We start from the raw sequence: 22,368 nt of genomic DNA on the forward strand, positions 1-22,368 counted from the left end.
TTAAGAGCATATTCAAGCAAACTAGAAATACAAAGAAATATTTAGTTTTCTGTTTGAGTTAAAAAAGTTAAACTCCCAAGATGATGGTAATTTGAGATATTCATGTGTTCGCTTTGAAACCTTTTTCAAGCATAATGAGTCATATATCATAGACGGACTAGACTTAGTTTCTGAACTGAAAATGTTGAAGCGTCTTTTACCAAATGAGATCAAAAGACCAACTGAAGTACTAGATTTTTTGAAAGATATGAAAGGTTGTTAACCAAACACAGGAGTTTCTTATAGAATTTTGTAAAAGATACCAGTTATTGTTGCTTCTGCAGAAAGAAGTTTTTCTACGTTGAAGTTGATTAAGTCTTATATTCGATCTACTATGTCAGAAGAAAGGTTAAACTGGTTAGCTATTATATCTATTGAGAATGATATAGCTGACAGCCTTGATTATTAGTGACTTTGCATCGAAAAATTTAAGAAGAACAAAATTTCAGTGATTGTAATTATCAAAAAAATTATTTTGTTATATAAATATGATGAAAATATTTTGCGGTACTTAACGTTTTCATGTAAATACATTTAGACGTTTTACAATTTGGTAGAAAGGGCCACATTTTTAGACCTCGCTTTGGGCCACCGAAAAGTCAAGGCCGCCCCTGGACAATAAGATAAGATCACTCCTGTTTTTGTTGAAATATCACTTCTATAAATTTGAAAAAACATACCTAACTAAATTTGCACATGTTCTAAGTTGTGATTTTTTTTTTTCTTAAACTAATATATTAGCACGTGATTAATGAGGAGATTTTATAGTACACAATAGAAATACAGAAAGATTCAAACTTTGTTTTTGTATTTTGTGGATATAAACTTAAAAAAAAATGAGTCGACAACTTGTAACTTTACGCGTGTATGAGATATAACAAATAAGTACTAGAAAAGGCAATATGTGGAAGATTAGCAAATAGACGACCCGGGCCATTGAAGTATTGCTTTCTCATTGGAGTTCGATTTTTTTATTTTGTCAAATTTTCACATACAAATTTTAATAATTTGTCTCATTTTGTTTTTCTAAATCTAAATACTAATATGTTTTAATAGACACAAATCAGTTCTTACTACTGAAACAAAAATAAAAATTCATCCTCACTGAAAAGAGAAAGAGACTAGTAGCACCAACTTACCGGCAAGTCAACCCTACTGGGATTCCATTTCCATCTCTCTTTTTCTCTCTCTAGAAAATCAATCACAAAAGAGAGAAAGTTGTCATCTCTCTCTCTCTCTAAGATTTAAACAATGAAGCAATGATAGAAAAAGGTGATCATTTTTAGTTTCTTCAATCCACTCAACTACCAAAACAGAGTAGAGAGAGAAAACCCACAACTCTGTTGAACCCATAGATAGATCAATTGTTAAGATGTACACAGTTAAACCCATAACTCCATTGAGCTCAGAGATCAAGATTTCTCCGGTTACCAGATCCATTAAAGCAGCTAACTTTGGATTCCAGAATAAATTTTATCTCAGGAGAATACAAAACCCACGATTTTGTTTAAGGGTTGGTTCGATTCGAGCAGTGATTAGTAGTGAAGATAAAAATGTTGGATCAACAGTTTCTAAAACATCATCTTCAGTTAAAGAAGAGAGTAATGGGTCACTGAGTTCATCAACTTCTTCTTCTTCACTGATTGATGTGACAGCAGCAATCACAATCAGAAGGAAGATGAAGGAGAAACTTAGTGAGAAGCTTGAGGACCACTGGGAATCGATTATTAATGGTATGGGTCAAGGGATCATTATTCAACTCATTAGTGAGGAGCTAGATCCTGGTTTGTTCTCTTAAACCCCCATATCTTCTCTGTAAATGGGTATTTCTTATATGACTCTAAAATGAGATTTTATCTATTACTAGTAATAATGAAATGTGAATTTAGTACTCAATTTCTACCCCAATAGCATTAGGGTTTTAATTTCATGCATTTTTACATATCATAGTTTCTAGATGTAATAGTCATACGTCGCTTGGAAGAGTGTCTAGAGCCTCTGCTATAGGTGTGTGCTCAAGCTTAGTATGGCCTTCTGAGTGCGCTCGCGGAGTCATTGCCATGAACAAAACTCCGTTCTTGTTGGGGCTCTGGGTGTCAAAATCGGGGACAATTTGATAACCACTGAGGCTTTGGGGTGTTACTGAGTTCATGGTTTTAACTTAGAAATGCTAGCTAGCTTCTACCCCAATAGCAATAGGGTTTTAATTTCATCCATTTTTACATGTAATCTTAGTTTCTAGATGTAACATTCTCACATCGCTTGGAAGAGCGTCTGGACTCTGTTATAGGTGTGTGCTCAAGCTCAGTAACTTAGTAAGGCCTTTTGGATGCCCTCGCGGAGCCTTTGACAGGAACAAAACCTAGTACTTGTTGGGGCTCCAGGTGTCAAAATCGGGGATAATATCGATAACAACTGAGGCTTTGGGGCGTTACAGAGTTCTGGTTTTAGTTTAGAATTACTAGTTAGCTTCACCTTATAGTTAAGTTAGGTTTTTTTGAGGACTAAGATGATTTTGTAACTCTTGCCTTTTCATAGACATGATCTTTGATCTTGAGTTAACCTTTTGATGATCATTTTATTGTTTTCAGTTACTGGATCTGGCAAAATTGTAGAATCTGCAGTAAGAGATTGGGCACCTAAACAATTAGAGCAATCAAACTATGTCGAATATGGTGCTAATTTCACTGTCCCATCCGATTTCGGATCCCCAGGAGCTATTCTCATTACTAATCTTCATAACAAAGAGTTTTACCTTGTTGAAATCGTCGTTCAGGGTTATAGTGATGGACCCATCTTCTTCTCTGCAAATTCATGGATTCAATCTCGGAATACTAATCCTGAAAGTAGAATTATCTTCAAAAATCAAGTAAGAGCTCAATATTATTTCATACTCGATAGTTTTTTACTTGCTTATTGATTCTAACTTACTCCAGTCTCATCTTGATTAGGCTTATTTGCCTTCACAAACACCAGCTGGTCTTAAGGATCTTAGGCGTGAAGATTTACTAAGTATCCGAGGGAATGGAAAAGGGGAGAGGAAATTCTCCGACAGAGTTTATGATTATGCTCCTTATAATGACTTGGGTAATTCCGATAAGTCTGACGATCTTGCTAGACCAGTTCTTACTGGTGAAGATAAGCCTTATCCTAGGCGTTGTCGAACTGGTCGCCCTTCAATGAAATCAGGTACATTCTCTTCAAATCATGTCTTGTTGCATTTTAATCGATTCATTTGTTATCGTGTTTGCCTTTAGATGTCTCTTGTTTGTTTATATGACTACTGTATGTCTAAAGTGGGTCTATTCTTTCTGTTTATACAGATCCTTATTCAGAGAGTAGAATAGAGAAGCCTCATCCGGTTTATGTTCCAAGAGATGAAACGTTTGAAGAAATCAAGCAAGCAACTTTCTCCGCCGGACGATTGAAAGCTGTGCTCCACAATATAATACCATCTCTAGCTGCTACGTTATCAAGCAATGATAATCCCTTCACTTGCTTCTCCGAAATCGACAAGTTATATAACGATGGTTTTATCTTGAAACACGACGGATCAAATTCTGCTCTTTTTGAAAACTTACTTGTGCCAAGGTTGCTGAAGAAAGCGGTGAAAGCGGGTCAAAGATTGTTTAAATACGAAATACCAGCCCTTATCTCAAGTAAGTAGAACTAACTCGATATAGCATCTCATATGTTTTGGTTGGGTGTCCTCTATTTGAAACTGCATTTCGTGTGACATTATACGATTATGATTCTAGGGGACAGATTCTCATGGTTACGCGATAATGAGTTTGCACGACAGACTTTGGCTGGGGTTAATCCTGTCAACCTCGAATTGTTGAAGGTAGAATTGATCCCAATTGTGTTTTCATTACGGATCCTTATCAATGTTATATAAATTTTTTCCATGTTCTTTTATCACTATAGTAATTCCTGAAGTAAGAACAAACGCTTGCAGGAATTTCCGATCGTCAGCAAATTAGACCCCACGGTTTATGGTCGTCGAGAGTCTCTGTTAACGAAAGAATTAATAGAACAAGAACTCAGTGGAATAACTATTGAAGAGGTAAATTGCTTGCATATGCATTTCAACATCTCTCTATCCCTTGCTCTCTCGCTCTAAATTTGTGTGTTTTGGTGAATGAAATTGCAGGCAATAGAGAGCAAGAAGTTGTTTATACTTGACTACCATGATATGCTGTTGCCTTTCATTAAGAAAATGAATGCATTACCCGGGAGGAAGGCGTACGCTTCTAGGACTATTTTCTTCCTAAACAAAACTGGTCTTAAGCCCATAGCTATCGAACTTTCTCTTCCCCCGACGCCTTCTTCGCCTCAGAACAAACACGTCTACACACATGGTCATGATGCCACAAATTACTGGCTCTGGAAGCTGGCTAAAGCTCATGTATGTTCAAATGATGCAGGAGTCCATCAACTAGTAAATCATTGGTAAGTTACTAAAATTAGAATTTGATGCATTTATGTCGATACCTTTAATTGCTTATTTCAAGCTTATTATAATCGATAGAATTAAGTTGATCTTTCGAACCTTCCAGGTTGAGGACACATGCGGCTATGGAACCTTACATCATAGCTACCCATAGGCAGCTTAGTTCAATGCACCCAATTTACAAGCTTCTACACCCACATATGCGATATACATTGGAAATCAATGCATTGGCGCGACAGAGTTTGATAAACGGAGGAGGAATCATCGAAGCCTGTTTTAGCCCTGGAAAGTACTCGATGGAGTTGAGTTCTGCTGCTTATAAGAGTATGTGGAGGTTCGACATGGAAGGCTTACCAGCGGACTTGATTCGGAGGTAAAACATTTCCGCTTTCTTTGTTTGATCTCATCGTGTGTCTTTCCTGTTCATGAATTCTGAGCTCGAGTTCTTTTTTGTCGGGCCAAATTGTGATATTTATGAATGTAAACTTCAGGGGAATGGCAGAAGAGGATCCGTCGATGCCAGGTGGAGTGAAACTCGTGATCGAAGACTACCCTTATGCTGCTGATGGTCTTCTCATCTGGTCTGCCATTAAAGAGTGGGTAGAAGCTTATGTCGCTCATTTCTACAAAGAAAACAAGAGCATCTTATCTGATGTTGAACTCCAAGCTTGGTGGAGTGAGATCAAGAACAAGGGCCATTATGACAAGCGAAACGAACCTTGGTGGCCTAAACTAAACACCAAAGAAGACTTAGTAGGCATACTCACAACAATGATATGGACTTCATCGGGCCAACATGCTGCGATAAACTTCGGACAGTATCCATTTGGTGGGTACATGCCCAACCGCCCTACTTTAATGAGGAAACTAATTCCTCGCGAAGATGATCCTGAATATGAAAAGTTCCTTATGAACCCACAAGATACGTTTTTATCGTCTATTCCAACTCAACTCCAAGCTACCAAGATTATGGCAGTTCAAGACACATTATCGACTCATTCGCCAGATGAAGAATACTTGGGACAACTTCACCTTTTACACTGTCACTGGATTAACGATACCGAAGTTCTAAGTTTGTTTGAGAAATTCTCTTCAAAGTTGTTCGAAATAGAAGAGACAATCAAGGAAAGAAATAATAATGTTAAACTGAAGAACAGAAATGGCGCTGGTGTTCCTCCTTACGAGTTATTGCTTCCCCTGTCTGAACCTGGTGTTACCGGCCGTGGAATCCCGAACAGCATATCTATATGAATGGTTCGCTCCGTTAGTGTCATTCCGATAACCTTGATGATGGTCAGAGCAGGCTATTACTAGATTTTCAAGGCCTGTAACTTACAAATAAGACCATCTGCTGTTTCTTCTTCTGATGTCTTCTCTAAGGAGTAGTTGTGATGCTTTCTTCTCTCTCTAGAGATTTCATGTAATAGGTTCTGTCAGTTCTGTAATTTGAGTATACAATTCAGTGTGTAAACTAGTAAACATGTAAACTTAGTATTTTCCATTTTAGAAGATTAACGTGAAGACAAACATGCATCAGAAAAACTTCTCTTGGGTGGTACTTGTTTTCGATGATTGAATCTGAATTATACTCAAATAGACACAAAGTCAACTCAGAGACGAGTCAGTCGTATACGAGGCACGAGTCAGACAAAACGTCAAACAGTTCAAAATCTGTCTCCCGCCATTACAAAGATCGAGTCAGATTTCATATCTGACTCGAACAACACTACCTGCGTTTGAAACATTTTTCCCAAATCTACCTGAAATCTGAATTGAGAATCAGAACCAGAGCCACTCCTTGACTTCAGATCAATGGTTCTTGAAAATTATTTCATATAAAGAAGAAAAGAAAAGGGAAAATCGTAAATAAGTTAAATTTTTAGCATAGGTTACAATATGCTAATGAAAAATATGTTACAGATACAAAGTGTTCATTTTGATCACCATAACTTCAAGGAGAAAAATATTCTGCATCGAGAAGTGTAGGCAGTAGAGAAGAAAATGAAAGCTTTCGCCGTTCAAGCCATGACCTCTGTTAAAGAATCGTATCATGTCTCTCGCCAATGCATGCTCTAGGCTTCAAAGTACTCATCAGCCGAAAGGGTAGTCAACCGATTAGCCAAATAGACCAGTATTACCTAGCTCTCGTTGTTGCAACTCCTTTCTCCTAAGCTCTTGCAATGGATCAGGACTCTTCATAACTCTTCGTAGACGTCTAACATTCATGAAAAACCAAAATTCAATTGAAGAGAACATAAGATTTTGATGATATGCTTAATTTTTGTCCAGTAAATTTAGTTCGGTTTAGTTTTATGACTCGGTTTATTATACCTGTCTTGAGCATGTTGAGCTGGAAACGTTGGCATGAAATCCTTTGATTTGGGTAGAGGAACTTCACGGAACCACTCATGATTAAGAGCATCTTCGGCAGTTATACGCTGAAAAACATGGTAATCAAGTCTATGTTACAAACAATATCAGTAATTTCGAAATGTTAATTGGCAGTAGCTAGATCAAGATATAAGTAACTATTTTGATAATGGGACTCTGAAAGAATTAATTACCTTCTCTGGGTCGTACGTAAGTAACTTGTTCATCAAGTCAAATCCAGAATCAGATAGAACAGGAGATCCAGTGAAAGATGTGCCTGGGAATTTCTTTCTAAGTAGATTATACCTGAAAAAAAGACGTCAGTGGTTACAAAAGAAGTACAAAATAATTACTTCCAACTGAAAATGTCACCAGGCAAACCACTTAGTCTGACCAGATCACCTAAAGCCGGAAGCCTGGGAAAAGAGTAGAGAGAATAAGAACAAAGCGAATCCCATAATGAGCTATGAAGTATCGGAAATAAATAAAATGACTTACTTTTGTTTAACAAAGTTGACCTTTACCCCAGGTAACTTGGAAAAACCTGGCCAAATCGTCTCACTTGGTGTGCCAAGTATGCGAAAAATCTGCATTAAGAAGAGCTTATCAAATATTGATCTAAAGGAGCCCGCACATATCACTGATGAGAATTCTGGAGAGAAAGATTACCTTGTCCAGCTGATCCACTTCACTTTTCCCATTAAAAAGTGGCTCCTTACATAGAAGTTCCGCCATTATACAACCCAGAGACCACATATCGATAGCCGTTGAATACTGTTTTGCTCCCAATAGAAGTTCTGGTGCCCTGAAAGTAGCAATATAACACATTACTTGTGAAGTTCGTAATGAATAAGATATTCTTTGTACAATGTTCAACCAAGTATTATAAATGGAAAAATCCGCTATCTCTTGCTTGTTAATGACATACTTAGTCAAATGTTGAATCAAGTGTTAAATTGACATCTCAAAAACAGAATGGAGAAAATAACGTAAACCAAACAGAAAACTTACATTATGCCAAATGATAATAATATGTGGAAGTAGAGTTGCCCTCACCTGTACCACAGAGTAACCACCAAATGAGTATAGGGCTTCAATGGACTCCCATATTGACGAGACAACCCAAAGTCACAGATCTTCAACTCGCCTCTGTTATTCAAGAGAAGATTTGATGTCTTTAAATCCCTGTGAAGAACCCAATTATCGTGAAGATATTTGACACCATCCAATAATTGTAGCATTAGGCATTTAACTTCACTCTGGCTATAAGGCTGCTTCATTGTTTCCATCAAAGCTTTAAGATCGTGTTCCATGTACTCCATAACCATAAAAATACTATCAAGGTTGCTCCCCACGACGACTTCCTTCACATCCACAATTGATGGGTGATGAAACGCTAGTAGAATGTTTATTTCTCTCAAAGAAGTCAAAGGGAAACCTTCTCTTTCTTTTTCCATTTTCACCTTCTTCAAAGCTACAATTTCCCCTGTCTTCTTATCCTTTGCTCTATACACAACACCATAGGTGCCTTCATCTATCTTGTTGAGTCTCTCAAATTCATCAACACTTCTACACCCCTGAAGCATGTTTATACATCTTTGAGGAGGGGCTATTGGCTCTGGGATTCTACAAGAATCATCTTCCTCCTCGGAATATGAATCTGAGTGGTAAACCCTTTCCCTTCTGTTTCCATTCTCTTCATCAACCTCCATAGTATCATTCTCGGGGTGCTCACCTTCACTTGTAGAACCAGCTATCCGATCTCCATCAGACTCATATGACCTTGCTCGAGTTACTTCTAAGCCTCCTTCTATTGTGACCTCACCAGGTTCAGGTGTTGATGCCTTTGTCTTTAACCTGGTGTCTGACGATCGAGAATCTTGCATCTTCTTCCTTTTTCTAGGCATATCGTCATAGTACGAAGTCTCAACAACATCAACAGGAGACGTACTCTCATCTGCCCACCGTGAAGAAGAAATGTTCCTAGTAGACACAATGTCATCTTCTTCCATCTGCCCTGGCTCTCGGTCATTGCTCCACTGGTGCTCCCGTGGTGGAGAAGTTAATAAGCTTTCTGGTGACTCTAAAACAGCAGACACCACCGATGCAGATGCAATTGGAGGTTTAGGTAGTGGAGGAAGAGGACTGGGTAGTCTGATAGGTTTAATGGGAGAAATCTGCACACCACCGTTAGGAACAGTATTAGGAGATTGACGAAAAGATTTTGGCAGTGGGGGAGGAGGAGGAAGCTGTGAACTCGTCGAGACGAATTTACTAGTAGAAGAACTGACAGGTTCTTTCTCTTCTCTATCCCAGACAATGGGCGAAAACTTCCTCTTTCTATCTAGAGATGATGAAACCCCATTTTGAGCTTTAGAAACAACCTCATTATCCTTTACCTGTAATTCAGAACCAATAGTACCATCAGACCCACTTCCACTCGAAAGCTCACCAGGTTCTCGATCAGCTGTTCTAACAGACAACCCAGCTCTTCTACTACGACTACTACTATCGCTGCTCGAGTTAGAACGATAGCCACCATTAATTACTTCCCTCTCTTTAATATCCTTCCCCCTAACCCTAAATTTATCACTGTCATCCATCTCTTTCTTCCGCTCAATTTCACGGAAGCGAGCCTGTTCTAGGTCAGGTTCACCTTTGCTAGCATAAGCCAATTCTTCCTTAGTATAATAAAAATCCCTCATTTTAGCAACTTCAATATCCGACTCGCGCTCCCTAACTTCATTATTCCTATAACCACCATGTCTTCTCGAACCCATAAAACCAATCCAAACAAGAAAACTCAAACCCCAAACAAAAACCCTAAATCCAAACAACGAAACCCTAAACAAACCCCTATAAAAAACAACTTTCTGCTTTATTTTTTTCTTATTTGCCCTAACACCTCAAAGAAAGCCTAATAACCCAATAATCATAGATCTGATAAATAAACTACTCCAAAAAACTAGAGAAGGACAAATCTTAATCTTCCTGTTGCTCCTCCTAACCTTCTACGAGTTTGAAATTATAGAGAGAGAGAGAGAAAAAGAATGAGATCGAAATAAAAGAAACCCTAGAAATCAAATATACCAGTTCAAATCAAATACTGGAAATATCTAAAATTGATTCGTGTCTCTCTCTATTAATCCTTTCTCTCTCTAGAACTCTTTCTCTCTCTAATCGAAGAAGAAGACAGTAATTAGAGTAGAGATTTAGGGAATTACTTACCGGAAGAGCGTCGAGAACTTTTTTCCCCCAATTTCTTCACCAAAGAGAAGTAGCCGCCACAAAAAGGAGTGAACTTTATAAATTGGGCGCCCCGCGACGATGATAATAATAATAATAATGAAGGTTATTTTGCTGACGGCCCCTGGTTTATGACCAGCTTCCAGTCTTGCCTCCGAACTTATTGAAAATACCTAGATGGTTCTCTTTTTGCTGTTACAGTCACAGGACCATTAAAGTCAGATGTTTTATTCCAAAGTCACCCTTATTTTAATTCTTTCACATCAACTCTCTTTCTCTGTAAAAACTCACGTCATCATCTCTTCTATTCCCTAGATTATCTCTCTCTAGAACTCATTCATCTTCATTTTATGATACTCCATCAGCTTGTTAGTAATATTGAATTCGTTAATGAATCATTGATATACTACTACAAAGTTTGGTTTGGTATGGTATATTAAGATTGTAATAACACCAGGCGGATCTCCGATTGTTGATTTAGAAACAGTTTACTAACAAGGAACACCGGAACTGAAAAACATCCCGTTTAGTTTGGTTCGGTTTGGTTTAACGGATTTGATTTTTCGACGGGTCTGAAATGTATCTGCAAATTGTTGAAATGTATTCTTGGACCAGTAGCGCATGTTTAGATCTTATCCTGTCTGAAATCAAACATTCTGACTTTTGACATAAACTGTAAGTAGTTGAGTCACATACATAGTGAAAGTCATTTTGATTGAGCGGTAAAATGTGTATCGTCACCGGAGATACTAGAGTTTAAACCTTCTTGTGTCCGGATAAAAAAAAAATGGACCGAATAGATCCAATCTAAACCGGTGTTTAGGTCCTCAGGGCAAGGAAGATGCATGGACAACCTTCATAATTACTATGTATTTTAGTTTGAAGTGATTAGTTATGAATATTCTACTCAGTATTTCTTAGGAAACCAAAATATTTCCACCAATTCCATCATTCCCAAACGGATTCATTAAATTACAAGGGGCAAAATCCATTCGATCGTAAATACACAATTTTTTTTAAATTTTTTTTTCACAATCATGAATAGAATAGACCTAATTCCTGCAAATTCTATATTGTACCATAGTTGCAAATCAGAGAATGACAAAAAAAAATGCATATCAGAGAATAAATCAAACATAATTACAATTTCCAATTTTAAATTGTAAATTTGAATAACCAAATTGAGGTAACACATTTATGAGTAGCTCCCTGTATTTTGGAGGCAATTGGTAATGAAGGTAGACGAAGATGATCCAAGATGATATCTCCATGACTATGAAGACTGAGTAAGAGCTTTCGTTGTTAAGTTACCGATTAACGCTGTCAAGAATCCTAGTAGCCCGCCCGCAACAACCTGTCGGAATTTGCAAGGTTTCAACACAAGAAGGATTATTATGTTACACCCGGGGTTGTTCGTGAAATTGCAGCTATGAATCTGACTCGTCTTAATTTGGATCGTCCGACTCAAGTAGACCAAAAATCAACCCAAATCAGTCACTCAGACGAGTTAGGTATCATGAATCAGACAAATCAAATATTTTGAAATCTGACTCAAGTCAATTCAAACCTCGAGTCAGATTTCATATTTCACTTAGAGAAAAACAAAAAACTACCTAAGATAGATTAAGGCTTAAATAATGATAAAAGGGTTGAGTATGGTATATGGTCATTCGAGATATAAACGGGGAAACGGTCGTTATAACAAATTTTTCATCAAGAGGACGCTAAGAAGTAAGAAGACATTTGAAGGAGTGAATCATACCTGAAAAGGAGTATGCCCGAGAAGTTCACGAAGCGGTCTGGTGTCAGACAGTGGATGTTCTTCGGGTAGTTCAAATACAATTTGATTTAATACCTGCAAATATTAAGTTTTCTATAAAAAATCAAAACTAGTTTATATCCTATTATCAAAGTGATATGATGATTCCATCATTTGTGTGTGAAGCCTACCAGCACTAAAAATGAAAAAAAGATGGATGTATTCTCTAGATGTAAGACAGTAAACCCAAAGAATATGAAGAATTTAGCTGAGTAAAAGAGAAGATGACGAATCGGAAAGAGAGAATGAAGAAAAGAAACAGGACTAGAAGTAAAATCACACCTCTGCTTGGCGTCCAGCGTGTAACCTAACACCAGATGCATCATACATCACCTGTCAAGTAACACATTTCATTAGAAATCTCCAAGGTCAAGTAACATACTGACCTTGATCCCTTAATTTAATCACCAGTTATTTCCCTTTTTGTTTCTAAGATTGAAATGGTCCGATCAATAAAAATCTTCTCGGATTGATTATACAATTAATGGACAACGAACACCCTTTCATACATGATAAATTGTCTAGACCTTATCATGGCTAAACATACCAAATGTTAAACACTGGAGTACACGTCCGAATTACGCATATCTCTGACGAAACAGTAGAGCGGAGAAAGATTCTACTAGATTAGTGAAATCCAAAGAGTATTTTAGCATCACATCTAGTCAACAACTCAACATACTACGTTATTAGCATGCATAACACCTGCTGGAAAACATGTCAAGATACGAATGTCATGACTCATGTAAGCAATCGGCAAGAATTTATCGGGCAGATGACTTAAAAAAGAACGGTATTGTCCCGAACGACCGTTGCATGAGCATTTGGTGAAGACGTATAAATTAGTAACTGAATGTATGTAAACGATTAAGTAAAGAATCATACAACGACTGCTAAGATCATCGAAGTGGCAAACATGGATCCTCCAAAGCCTTCTTGGAATCCGATTGCCATAGCAAGAGCAGAAACAGTTGCAGAATGGGATGATGGCATCCCACCAGATCCAATAAGTTGTTTAACATCCCACTGTCTCTCTTTATACCTGCATCTCTATCAAATTTTGTAACTCTTTAGCAGAAATTGACTACCAAAAAACTAGTAAAGACACCATAAAAACAAGTAACAATCAAACTTTAAGCCATGATCGACGACAATAATGGCAAGGATATGGATGAGCGAAAATCGTTAGCAATCACATTTTAGTACAAGCTCAAATGTATCCTTATATCTTTTACAGATCTGCATGCATACGGGCATGTTTGGCATGCAGGAATGGATTGTTGTTACCACGAACAGACATTCCATAATGGTGTTAGGTGCAAAGGGACGAACCACGAATCACATTCGGATGGGGGGGGGGGGGGGGGGGGGGGGTGCTGTTTTTCCTCCTCGAGGGGGATCCCAAACCCAGGGTGTGATCACATTCCATAATGGTGGGTTTTCGATTATTTTTCTCTTGGAATGGTCCATTTAATAATCTACAAACAAATTTAAACCAATCATTTTACTTACCAACAACAATAAAGTTAGGTATTGCAATTAGGAAACACATTACGGGATTTATATTTGAGGTAATCGAATTCCTTTTCCGCGTGCCAAACCCGGCCTTAAACTTCCTCATCTTAGGCTACTCTCATCCTAATCTAAGGTGCCGTTTATGTTTTTATCATTGTTTGTTTCTAACTCGTTCGTCTAAATCTGAATCCTCTAAATCAAATGGAGGTAACACCAACCACCATTTAGATGAGTAATACACAATCAAACATTCTAAAATATCACTCAAGTCAGATTTGAAATCTGACTGAGAAAAAAAACACACCTTAAAACACTAAGTATGATATCTAACACAGTATATCAAGATACCAAGTAAGCAACTAAAATCAGAATTCATCATATAAATATCAAAACAAGTATGAAAATTAGCCGTTCTAATTAGTTGTTTCATTGATTCTGTTTCTCAAACATTTAGGTTACAAATCAAACAATTCAATCAATCAATCAAGAGAGATAGAGAGGTATACCAGGTGGTGAAGAACTTGATAGATTGAGCAAAAGCGAACGCGATTATAGCAGAAATAAGAGGATAATTTGCCAAAAGAGAATAAGAGGAACAAGAAGTAGGTTGAATCGAAGGAACAGCAGCAGCAGAAACAGAAGCAGAATTCAGTACTAAATCACTATCAACCATATTCCCTCTTTAATCCTCTCTTTCTTAATTATGAAAAAAAAAAATCACTCGTTCAGTTCGAGTTGATGATCTTCTTCCAATACCTAAATGCTTATCTTTCACTTCTAATCAAGTAGAGAGACAGAAGACTGATTGTAGAGAAGAGAAAGAACGATTTTGGTGGGAAATAAGAGAGAGAGAGATAGAAAGAAGAAGGTGGAAAATTAGGGCAGTAATAACGAACTGCCCTTGTGTGTCTTTTTCTCTCTTTTTTTAAAAACGTTACGTGAACGTTCAATTGGATATTTGGATATCCATTATTTCAATCTAGGAATATTCCCACTGATTGTTTCAGGAGAAATGTTATTTGACCTAAAAAAAAATTATGCCAATCATAGCACGTCAAGTGTTGATGTAGTTAGCTTTCGTTGGACTGAGTTATTTTTGTTTCAACATGAGTAGCCCAATAGAAACTGGCAACATTAACATTATGATCGCTTCTTTTTTTCGCGGCAACTAGAATTTTTGATACTATACGTTGTTTATCAGTATCTAATTGAGAGCAAAAAAAAAAAAATGTTCTCTCTTTGAACATGGTTATGAGGCAGAGATAAGGCGAAAATCCAACGTGGATGCTATAATTTTACCAAAGGTGATATTGTCCAGTATCTCAAAGATTACGCCTTGTGTTTTAGTTGACTAAAAAAATTAGGCAAATCACGTTATCCACTCTAAAATTCGTTTTTTTTTTTGTACCGGAATGGCACAATTGCTTTGAGAAATATACCTAATTAAGAACCCGAACTAAAAGACCCTTGTTCCGATCATTTTAGTTTTCATGGCAACTTCAAGATCTAGCTGTTATCTCATTGATTACATTATTTCTATTATTATTTTCGAAAGTCAAACTTAAGGAACATATACAGTAATACGCAAATTCAAAAAAGATATCTCAACACTTTTTAAGTTCGAACTTGCACCTGTGGTTAGAGAGAGAAAAAGAGATTTTTCGCACCTGTGGTTGAATCAATCACAACGGTTGATCTCGTATTCTCTCCCAAAATCTGCATGGGGTTTCTAGGGTAGCATATGGAATTGGACAATTGGTCATTTTTCTCTGTTCCTCTAAATTTTAATCAACTCTTGATTGACAATTGAAGTAATCTATCATGAAATTGTGAAATTGCAAGGAAGATCTCAAACATAAACATTCACACTTCTGATTCATCTATCATGAAACTGTCACAAAAGAAGAAACTTAACTTTTTACATGATTATGTCACAAATATACTAGCATTTCTAACAAATAAATGGGAAGGGGATCGATCTGACAGGAGACTAAAATCAAACAATTATGCACGCCCATCAAAACACAAGAACGGAAAATACAATTACGAACACAATCACCCTCCACAAACAAGACTTCCCACCAAAGGTTAAAGCAAATTTCTCACAAAAACTCGTTACATTATCGTGCAATTGCATTTCGACTCCAGCTTTGGGGGCTTCAAACTGTCAACCTTGTTCGGAATCCCTGAATCATGTTTCAGGGATTCGGGTTGTTTTATGTTGGTATCTGTTTTGGTCGACAGAACTTTTCCATCTACTTCGGCTGGCTTCTGTCTGGCTTTCTGAGACTTAGAAGGTCGTTTATTAACAGTTCTGAGATTCCGGGAGTCTTTCCTATCGGAGCTAGTTTTACCCAATATAGTAACCATAGGTCTTGGAGTCTCTAAAGGAATCACATTTTCTTTCTCCATTGCTATGGTTGCTGCCCCGAAAGCAAGATCGCGAACAATCGAACTGCAAAAGAGTAGTGTTTCATCTGCTTCTTCTTCCTTGGATACACTACTTTCTTCCTGTCTTCGGTACACGTCCTCCGTTAAACTTGATTTTTCTGTCATAAATATGAGATTTAGTCAAAAGACAATTACAAAAAATACCCAAACTAGCAAGAAGATTCTTGTATACAAATACAAATTTGGAAGAAAATCATTTGATTAACGAGAAAAAGTTTAACGGTACGAAATGGAATGTAAAGTTCGATATTAGCTCAAAATATCAACTTGTAAGGTAACAATACTAACCACGTATAGAGTCTGAAACGCTTTCGTTAGCAGAAGTTGGTATACCTTCCTCCGGTGTAGGAAGGACAAAGAGATTATTCGATTCATTGATGCTGCAATCTGAACTTGGAGATTCAATATGTTCAGTTTGTGAACCAGATATACTCTCATGACAATTTTCTAGTTCTTCTGATACAGAACTCAACAAGCTATATGTCGGATCCTCGATGGCATCAAATTTATAAACAAAACTGTTTAGTGTGACATCTTCCTCAGTAGAGGACTCCAGAGTAACTGTTCGTTCTCCAATAACCGAGGTATTCCGTGTCTGACATGCCATATCTTCAGCATTCTCAGATGAAGTACAGTAGTCATCATCTTGAAATGTTGTTACAGTTGAAGTATCTTCTAAGTGGATGTTTTGTGAATGGCTAGATAATTCCGAGGTAGAAGAGTTCATTGTTCTGCAGATTTCAGTGCTAATCGATTTTTCTCTCTCTAGAGCAGACTTCTTGATAAAGGAAGAATCTGGATCGTCCAACTTGTATTCGATATTTCCATAAGAGGCATCAAGGGTATCTTCAGTTGTACTCTTTGGAGGGCACATAGTGTGAGATGAATGATCTGAAATTTCAGAGAAGGAAGATCCACGCCTTCGATGTTTAGAAACAAAATCATGTCCCGAGCTCTCCATGCTAGCTTTCTTGCCACTTAACTGCCGCTGAACACGGGGCTCTTGTTTGGATGAGCTCAAATCAAGAGATGATGATGTTGAGACACTACTAGGAAAAATGGAGCTTCTCGTGTTCGTGCTGTCTCTTGCACAAGAGAGATTGCCATCAGGTATATTAGCAGAAAAGTCCCTCCCTTCAGCAACATACAAATTTTTACTACTTAACGTTTTCCGATAAACGAAAACTCCATCACCTTCTACAACATCAATTTTCAAGTCTCCGTCGCCATTTTCTATTTGCAACTGCTGATCAGAACTTGCACTCTCAAGGTGGTCAGAACAAACTAGGTCCTGCCCCACAAGTTGTTGATTGGCAATATGCTTCTTCCCTTCCTCCATGATTGACCTTGTAAGTGATATGTCTGCTGAGCAAATCTGACCATGGTCGACATAGATCTCATCATCGAAAAGCGAAGTGTGACTTCCATCAATAGTTTCTCTCAGCTCAGATACTCCAACTTCAAGCCCCAACCGCCCATCCACTAAATTACTCTGAGAATGAGGCAAACACACATTTTTCCTCCTGCAATCTGGGCAAATTTTGTCGTTCTCTTTTGCCAGCCCCATCGAGCAATACTCCTTACTACACTTTGAACAGGACAGCACATTGTCAAGACAGTTGAAATCCTCAATGTTCGAAGATCCAGAAGCAGATGCTGGTATATCAGCAGCAGAATCAAGACTGCTCAAATTTCCAAATTCCCCAGGCCTGGCTTCACTTGTACTACTTACAATCTCGTAATGTGCAAGAATAGGTGGTCCATCATGGATTTCATGCTCAGAATCCTTATTCAGCCCATCCGCCTTATCAAGGATAGAAACTTCATCTCGAGCATCAGATTTTGGTATATTTCGATTAGAAGTGACATCCTGGCAATGGTCACTACCTTCAGTATTGAGTGCAACACTTGTACCTAGATCAGAACTTGCATTACTGCTGGTTGCGAAGGAAGAATTCTGAGAAATTGTAGAATGATGTGAAGAGCTTGTTTTCCCAAGATAGAATGTAGTGCTGGGGACGCTTGATAAAAGTGGCCTGAACATTTGAGGACCTCTCCTATCCTAAAAGAAGAAAAAAAACACATATGACATCTGAACGAATTTGACGAGAAATTGTAAAACATGCGTATATGAAGTAGGTATTCGAACTCTTTACTTCTGGGCTAAACAGACAATAAAATGTTTTGTTTATGTATTTTTTCCGTTACAGTGTTGTAATTCGATCACTTGAGAGAGAAAAAAATTTATCATGAAAGAGAATCTCATCTCAATCACGCCAAGAAAACAGTATATAACACATGAAGGGAATTGCCTATTGACGTTGTTTCACGTTTCCCTACTCTAAAGTGTTTCGTTGAGATAAAAAAAAAACTTATATTGTTAGGCTCAGCAATAGACGCTTCCACCGCATAGAACACATTTTTTAAGTTATCCAGTCCTAAATGTGCATGGTAAAGTAGTTGTCCAAATTAATTTATTCCTTGTTTTGCTGCTAACTTGTAGTGTTTTCTCATGCACTTTCAACGGTAAAAGCTTAGTGGTATATATATTAAAAAACTATTAGGGAAAAGAAACATACCATTTGTCTGAGTGCTGAATCGAATGATCTTTTAGGAGCAGAACTCGTAGAAGATAGCCTCTGGGAAAATGTTGATCCTCTGCTATTTGGAAATACTCCAACTTTTCGTACAGACGAACGAGCAGAGACATTGACCCTGATGGATTGCGGCGAATCTACATCATCATCACCAGATGATGCCACAGAACCCTTACTCTGAGAACTAAATCGGTCTCGATCATGACTATATGATGAACTTGCACTTCTAGACGCAGTAGGGGACATTGATTGCCTTTCAGATTTCGATGATGATCCCCTTCCATCTCTGGATGCTGGAGATGATCCCCTTCCGTCCCTGGATGCTGGTGATGATCCCCTACCATTTGTGGATGCCGGTGAAGATACCCTGCCATTCCGGGATGCCGGTGATGATCCCCTACCATTCCTGGATGCTGGTGACGAGCCTCTCACATATGATGCTGGACGATCAGCTACAGAAGTACGAAGATTTGGAGGTGCCTCTAAGGAGAAACCGGGCATGTCGGCCTGCCAAGCCCGCGATTTTGGTGAAGGAGAGTTTCCGCGACTTGTCTTTATTGGAGAAGTTCCTCCTTTTCCAGAGGAAACTGCACTGCTACTCGAGCCCGAGTTCATTCTCCGAAGAGTTGGAGTTGAACTTCTAGGAGTAGGTGTTGAAGGTCTATGTGGTGGATCAGATGGACTTTGTGAAGGGGTTGTTGGTCGTAAAGTGAGGGCTGGGCTACCCCGAGAAGCAGAAGATGATGGTCTTCCTCTTGACTGCAAAGAATTTCCTGGTCGAGGAGAAGGACTCAATCGGCGTGGACTTGCGCTACTTCTACTAGTTCCAGAACTCTTATCCATCTGCCATAAATGAAAAACTTTTAAACGTTACCAAATTTAAAGAGGATAAACACTGAAAAATGGTTCAGGTTAAGAACCCATTACTTACTGTAGCTGATCGAGCGAAACTAACAGGTTGACTTCGAGGTCTGCCAGTGCGAGCAAGATTTACTGATGGAGTCTCGTCCTCCAAAGAGGGAAAGAGAGGTGTCTCGGGAGGAGTTAATAGCCTTGAGGAGTGAGTACCGACAAATCATGAGTTTAGTACCATATAAAGTAAAATTTGGTTCAGAAAAATACATAAACGGCAAAAAACACTACCTATAAAATCAAATGTTAATTTCATTAAACAAACCAAGAAAACTTCTATGTTTTTCAATTATTTGCCATCTTCGACGATCGAACTTATTACCTTAACGTTAAAGCAATAAATTGCTGGAACAACAATTGAGTAAGATATTCTTGTATACTCATTTGAAGTATTATCAGAAGTCGACTGATGCATTTGTATATCAATAACTTACTACGAAAAAGAGTTCCTTACTAACAATTGAGGCTTCTAGTAATCTAGTCCTACTTTATGTTCAAAGAAAATAAAACCCACTCCAAGTAATGCACAATAGTCAAAAAAGATACTATACTAACCAGTCATAGTCATTTTTATCGGCATCTCCATCAAGCAGGTCACTGCTCTCACCTCGAGCTGGAATTGAGATTTCAAGCTTCGAATTCGCAAAATATCTCAACTTCATTGCTGAAAAGTGTAACACAGAATTAGACAAGAAAATAAAAGTTAACCCGCCAAAATGCCAGCCACTAAGAAACTATATCTCAAATATCGTAAAATGTATATGAACAAAAAGGCAAGAATCTGATTAAGAAATTACATAAAGAGTCATCAAAATCATCGGTCGATTGAAGCAAAAAGTTGTCTGTTTCTTTAGTTTGCATATCATTGAACAAAGCGAGATCATCTTCTTTCTCCTTAAGGAATAACCCACCATCGAGACTTCGCCCACGCTTATGATTCTGTACTCTGAGCTCCCTACTTGGAGAGAATCTCCTAACTGGAGAAGGAGGCATCTTCTTCACCACTAAAATTGCCACACCAAAGACTTCACTTTTCCATAAGAATCAAAATTTTCCAAACCCAAGTAATCATAATCACAATCATGTTCAAACTTGGCAACTGCAATAACTAAACTCTAAAATACCTCAAATGGAACACCCAAAACTCAAATTGTCAAACTTTCCTGAAGAAACCCAAATTTCAGGGATGCTAGTTAAGAGAAATTGAACTGCAAAAACTTGATACCAACCCAAATTTCTCACAGCAAACAAGCTTACAATATCATCATCACACAAAACCCTAGCTTTTATAGTAACCCACCATCACAAAATCCATCCACAACAAAACAGTGTGAGCACACCAAATAACCAATTACCATTCTCCAAACTCACTAGAAAGATATCACAAAGGATTCGGAATCATTTAAAGTCCGATTAAAATGGAAAAACTTCAACAAAATCCAAAAGATAACGAAATTGGGTAACTATAATAACTATTAAAAAAAGAGTATCAAGTTCTAAAATACCAGTAGATCGGAAAAAAGGGTAGATGGATCTATTTGTAGAAACCCTAATTTTAGAACATTAAACAAGAGATAGGGAATGAGGAAATTGAGAAGGAAGATTTTGATGAGTGAGTAGAGAGAGAAAGTAATTTAGAAGTTGGAAGATTCTCTCTTCATTCTTCTTCTTCTTCTTGTTTCTGATGATAATTCTTCCATTCTACTATGGCTGATCAAAATTCTCTCTTTTTTTGTCCTCCATTTTTGTTTGGGATTTTGATGAATTTACTTTACTACCACTATGATTAGATGGCTTGTTTTTTAGTGGATTAAGTTATGTTAATTAAGTATAATAATTTAGATTAATGAGAATATCAAATTAGAAGAACTCTCTGGTTTCTTTCACTAAAAATATAGAGAGCATAAAATTTTGGTGTGTCGGTTGTTTGTCACGAAATTTTCTTGGCTGCACCGTGACATCAAAGCCTAGACAACTTTTCTTGATGTGGATATATCATTATTTGAAAAAAGATTTTTTTGACAAATTAACAATTTTTTGGTACTTGAGATGGGTTATTTGGTGAAGCATTTCTAACAAAACTTCGGATTTTTTGAGTTCGCCATTTGATATAGATATTTTATCTATTTATCTCATATCTCTATCGGATCTTGGGTTTTGGTGAAAGTGATCTATTTCATGAAGTAAGCGACCGATGAGGTAAGATCAACGTTTCGGTAATTCTAGTTTTTGTTATAGAATAATATAGACTTTGGTCAATAATACGAAGATCTTAAAAATATGGTGTAACTTGGTCATTTATATCTTGTGTCTCTTTATATTCCGATGAGATAGAGGTCTCGGGAACCGTTCATCTGGAAATTGAGAAATAAAGATTGTAAAATTTAATAGATAACAAAAAATATTCAATTTTGTGGATTCCACAAAAAATGGTGATAAAAGTGAAAGTGAGTGATATTCTCCTACAACTACGCACATAATCGAACCATCCAGAATAGAAACCAAATCAATGATTTAAATATATCAAAAAAATCAAGGAAGTAATGCTTCAAATGAAAACCGAACTTTAAAGCTATGATTGATCAAGGATCCAACGAAGGGAAGGAGATAATTGACATCTTTAGAAAGAAAACTAATATACTGGTAAAAGATTGGTTTGGTTTTGATATTTTCGTGAGAGTGACCTGTTCAGTATTTTGTATAATTAGTCTTGCTAAGCTATGGACCTCTTAAACATTACGTAATCATTTTGAACGTACTTTTAATCAAAATTCTTGTTGTTTTAAACTCTTAAAGAATAATAGAAAATTAGAGTTTAGGTTTATGGGTGCATTAAAGACGCATTAGAATGACACAAATGGACTCTTAGAAGTCAATTTTATTATGGTTAATTTTTCTTTTCTCTTATAACGATCGTGTAGTTATATAGTGTAGCAAAATACAGAGTTGTCTCTTTGACTGTCTGT

The 22,368-nt window shown here is 37.3% G+C and overlaps 4 protein-coding genes across 6 annotated transcripts; 1 reads left to right on the forward strand and 3 right to left on the reverse strand.

The window, feature by feature from the left end:
• Nucleotides 1-944: 944 nt before the first annotated feature.
• Nucleotides 945-6,034, forward strand: LOX6 (PLAT/LH2 domain-containing lipoxygenase family protein). Its single transcript, XM_086669218.1, has 9 exons — nt 945-1,823; nt 2,631-2,908; nt 2,991-3,228; nt 3,363-3,698; nt 3,798-3,883; nt 3,998-4,105; nt 4,193-4,491; nt 4,599-4,865; nt 4,984-6,034. The coding sequence occupies exons 1-9, from the start codon at nt 1,412-1,414 to the stop codon at nt 5,741-5,743; spliced, it is 2,784 nt and encodes a 927-aa protein (XP_086525344.1). The 5' UTR covers nt 945-1,411; the 3' UTR covers nt 5,744-6,034.
• Nucleotides 6,035-6,347: 313 nt separating this feature from the next.
• Nucleotides 6,348-10,453, reverse strand: LOC147547535 (cyclin-dependent kinase G-2-like). 3 transcript variants are annotated; one of them, XR_015237620.1, is made up of 7 exons: nt 7,919-10,305; nt 7,532-7,667; nt 7,361-7,449; nt 7,257-7,278; nt 7,057-7,168; nt 6,824-6,930; nt 6,348-6,707 (listed from the first exon to the last, which is right to left on the reverse strand). XR_015237620.1 is itself a non-coding variant. In XM_086669219.1 (6 exons), exons 1-6 carry the CDS (start codon nt 9,640-9,642, stop codon nt 6,608-6,610), a joined length of 2,268 nt encoding a protein of 755 aa, XP_086525345.1. In that variant the 5' UTR covers nt 9,643-10,453; the 3' UTR covers nt 6,348-6,607. The 3 variants fall into 3 exon arrangements, 1 of the variants encoding a protein (XP_086525345.1); XR_015237619.1 differs by having other exon boundaries at nt 7,265-7,278; nt 7,919-10,232; XM_086669219.1 differs by lacking the exon at nt 7,257-7,278 and having other exon boundaries at nt 7,919-10,453.
• Nucleotides 10,454-11,021: 568 nt separating this feature from the next.
• Nucleotides 11,022-14,390, reverse strand: LOC147547536 (uncharacterized). Its single transcript, XM_086669220.1, has 5 exons — nt 13,949-14,390; nt 12,813-12,969; nt 12,210-12,260; nt 11,871-11,963; nt 11,022-11,462 (listed from the first exon to the last, which is right to left on the reverse strand). Exons 1-5 carry the CDS (start codon nt 14,113-14,115, stop codon nt 11,382-11,384), a joined length of 549 nt encoding a protein of 182 aa, XP_086525346.1. The 5' UTR covers nt 14,116-14,390; the 3' UTR covers nt 11,022-11,381.
• A 901-nt stretch (nt 14,391-15,291) lies between these two features.
• Nucleotides 15,292-21,336, reverse strand: LOC147547537 (uncharacterized). Its single transcript, XM_086666865.1, has 6 exons — nt 20,200-21,336; nt 19,958-20,066; nt 19,422-19,542; nt 18,473-19,333; nt 16,182-17,955; nt 15,292-15,991 (listed from the first exon to the last, which is right to left on the reverse strand). Exons 1-6 carry the CDS (start codon nt 20,393-20,395, stop codon nt 15,558-15,560), a joined length of 3,495 nt encoding a protein of 1,164 aa, XP_086522991.1. The 5' UTR covers nt 20,396-21,336; the 3' UTR covers nt 15,292-15,557.
• Between the last annotated feature and the right edge of the window lie 1,032 nt (nt 21,337-22,368).

The sequence above is a fragment of the Eschscholzia californica genome, unplaced genomic scaffold (assembly GCF_041429995.1).
Source record: "Eschscholzia californica isolate CP2 unplaced genomic scaffold, dmEscCali1.0.p SCAF_3, whole genome shotgun sequence".
Taxonomy (NCBI): domain Eukaryota; kingdom Viridiplantae; phylum Streptophyta; class Magnoliopsida; order Ranunculales; family Papaveraceae; genus Eschscholzia; species Eschscholzia californica.

Excerpts from the sequence above, each read along its gene's own strand:
- LOX6 (XM_086669218.1), top strand. The coding sequence starts at position 1,412 with ATGTACACAGTTAAACCCATAACTCCATTGAGCTCAGAGATCAAGATT. Across the intron at positions 2,909-2,990 it reads GAATTATCTTCAAAAATCAA|GCTTATTTGCCTTCACAAAC; the intron begins GTAAGAGCTCAA and ends CATCTTGATTAG. Across the intron at positions 3,884-3,997 it reads TCAACCTCGAATTGTTGAAG|GAATTTCCGATCGTCAGCAA; the intron begins GTAGAATTGATC and ends AAACGCTTGCAG.
- LOC147547535 (XM_086669219.1), bottom strand. The coding sequence starts at position 9,642 with ATGGGTTCGAGAAGACATGGTGGTTATAGGAATAATGAAGTTAGGGAG. Across the intron at positions 7,450-7,531 it reads AAGTGGATCAGCTGGACAAG|ATTTTTCGCATACTTGGCAC; the intron begins GTAATCTTTCTC and ends TTCTTAATGCAG. Across the intron at positions 6,708-6,823 it reads GCTCAACATGCTCAAGACAG|ACGTCTACGAAGAGTTATGA; the intron begins GTATAATAAACC and ends CATGAATGTTAG.
- LOC147547536 (XM_086669220.1), bottom strand. The coding sequence starts at position 14,115 with ATGGTTGATAGTGATTTAGTACTGAATTCTGCTTCTGTTTCTGCTGCT. Across the intron at positions 11,964-12,209 it reads ACGCTGGACGCCAAGCAGAG|GTATTAAATCAAATTGTATT; the intron begins GTGTGATTTTAC and ends TAATATTTGCAG. Across the intron at positions 11,463-11,870 it reads TCGGGCATACTCCTTTTCAG|GTTGTTGCGGGCGGGCTACT; the intron begins GTATGATTCACT and ends AAATTCCGACAG.
- LOC147547537 (XM_086666865.1), bottom strand. The coding sequence starts at position 20,395 with ATGCCTCCTTCTCCAGTTAGGAGATTCTCTCCAAGTAGGGAGCTCAGA. Across the intron at positions 19,543-19,957 it reads GATAAAAATGACTATGACTG|GCTATTAACTCCTCCCGAGA; the intron begins GTTAGTATAGTA and ends TCACTCCTCAAG. Across the intron at positions 15,992-16,181 it reads CGTTTCAGACTCTATACGTG|AAAAATCAAGTTTAACGGAG; the intron begins GTTAGTATTGTT and ends TATTTATGACAG.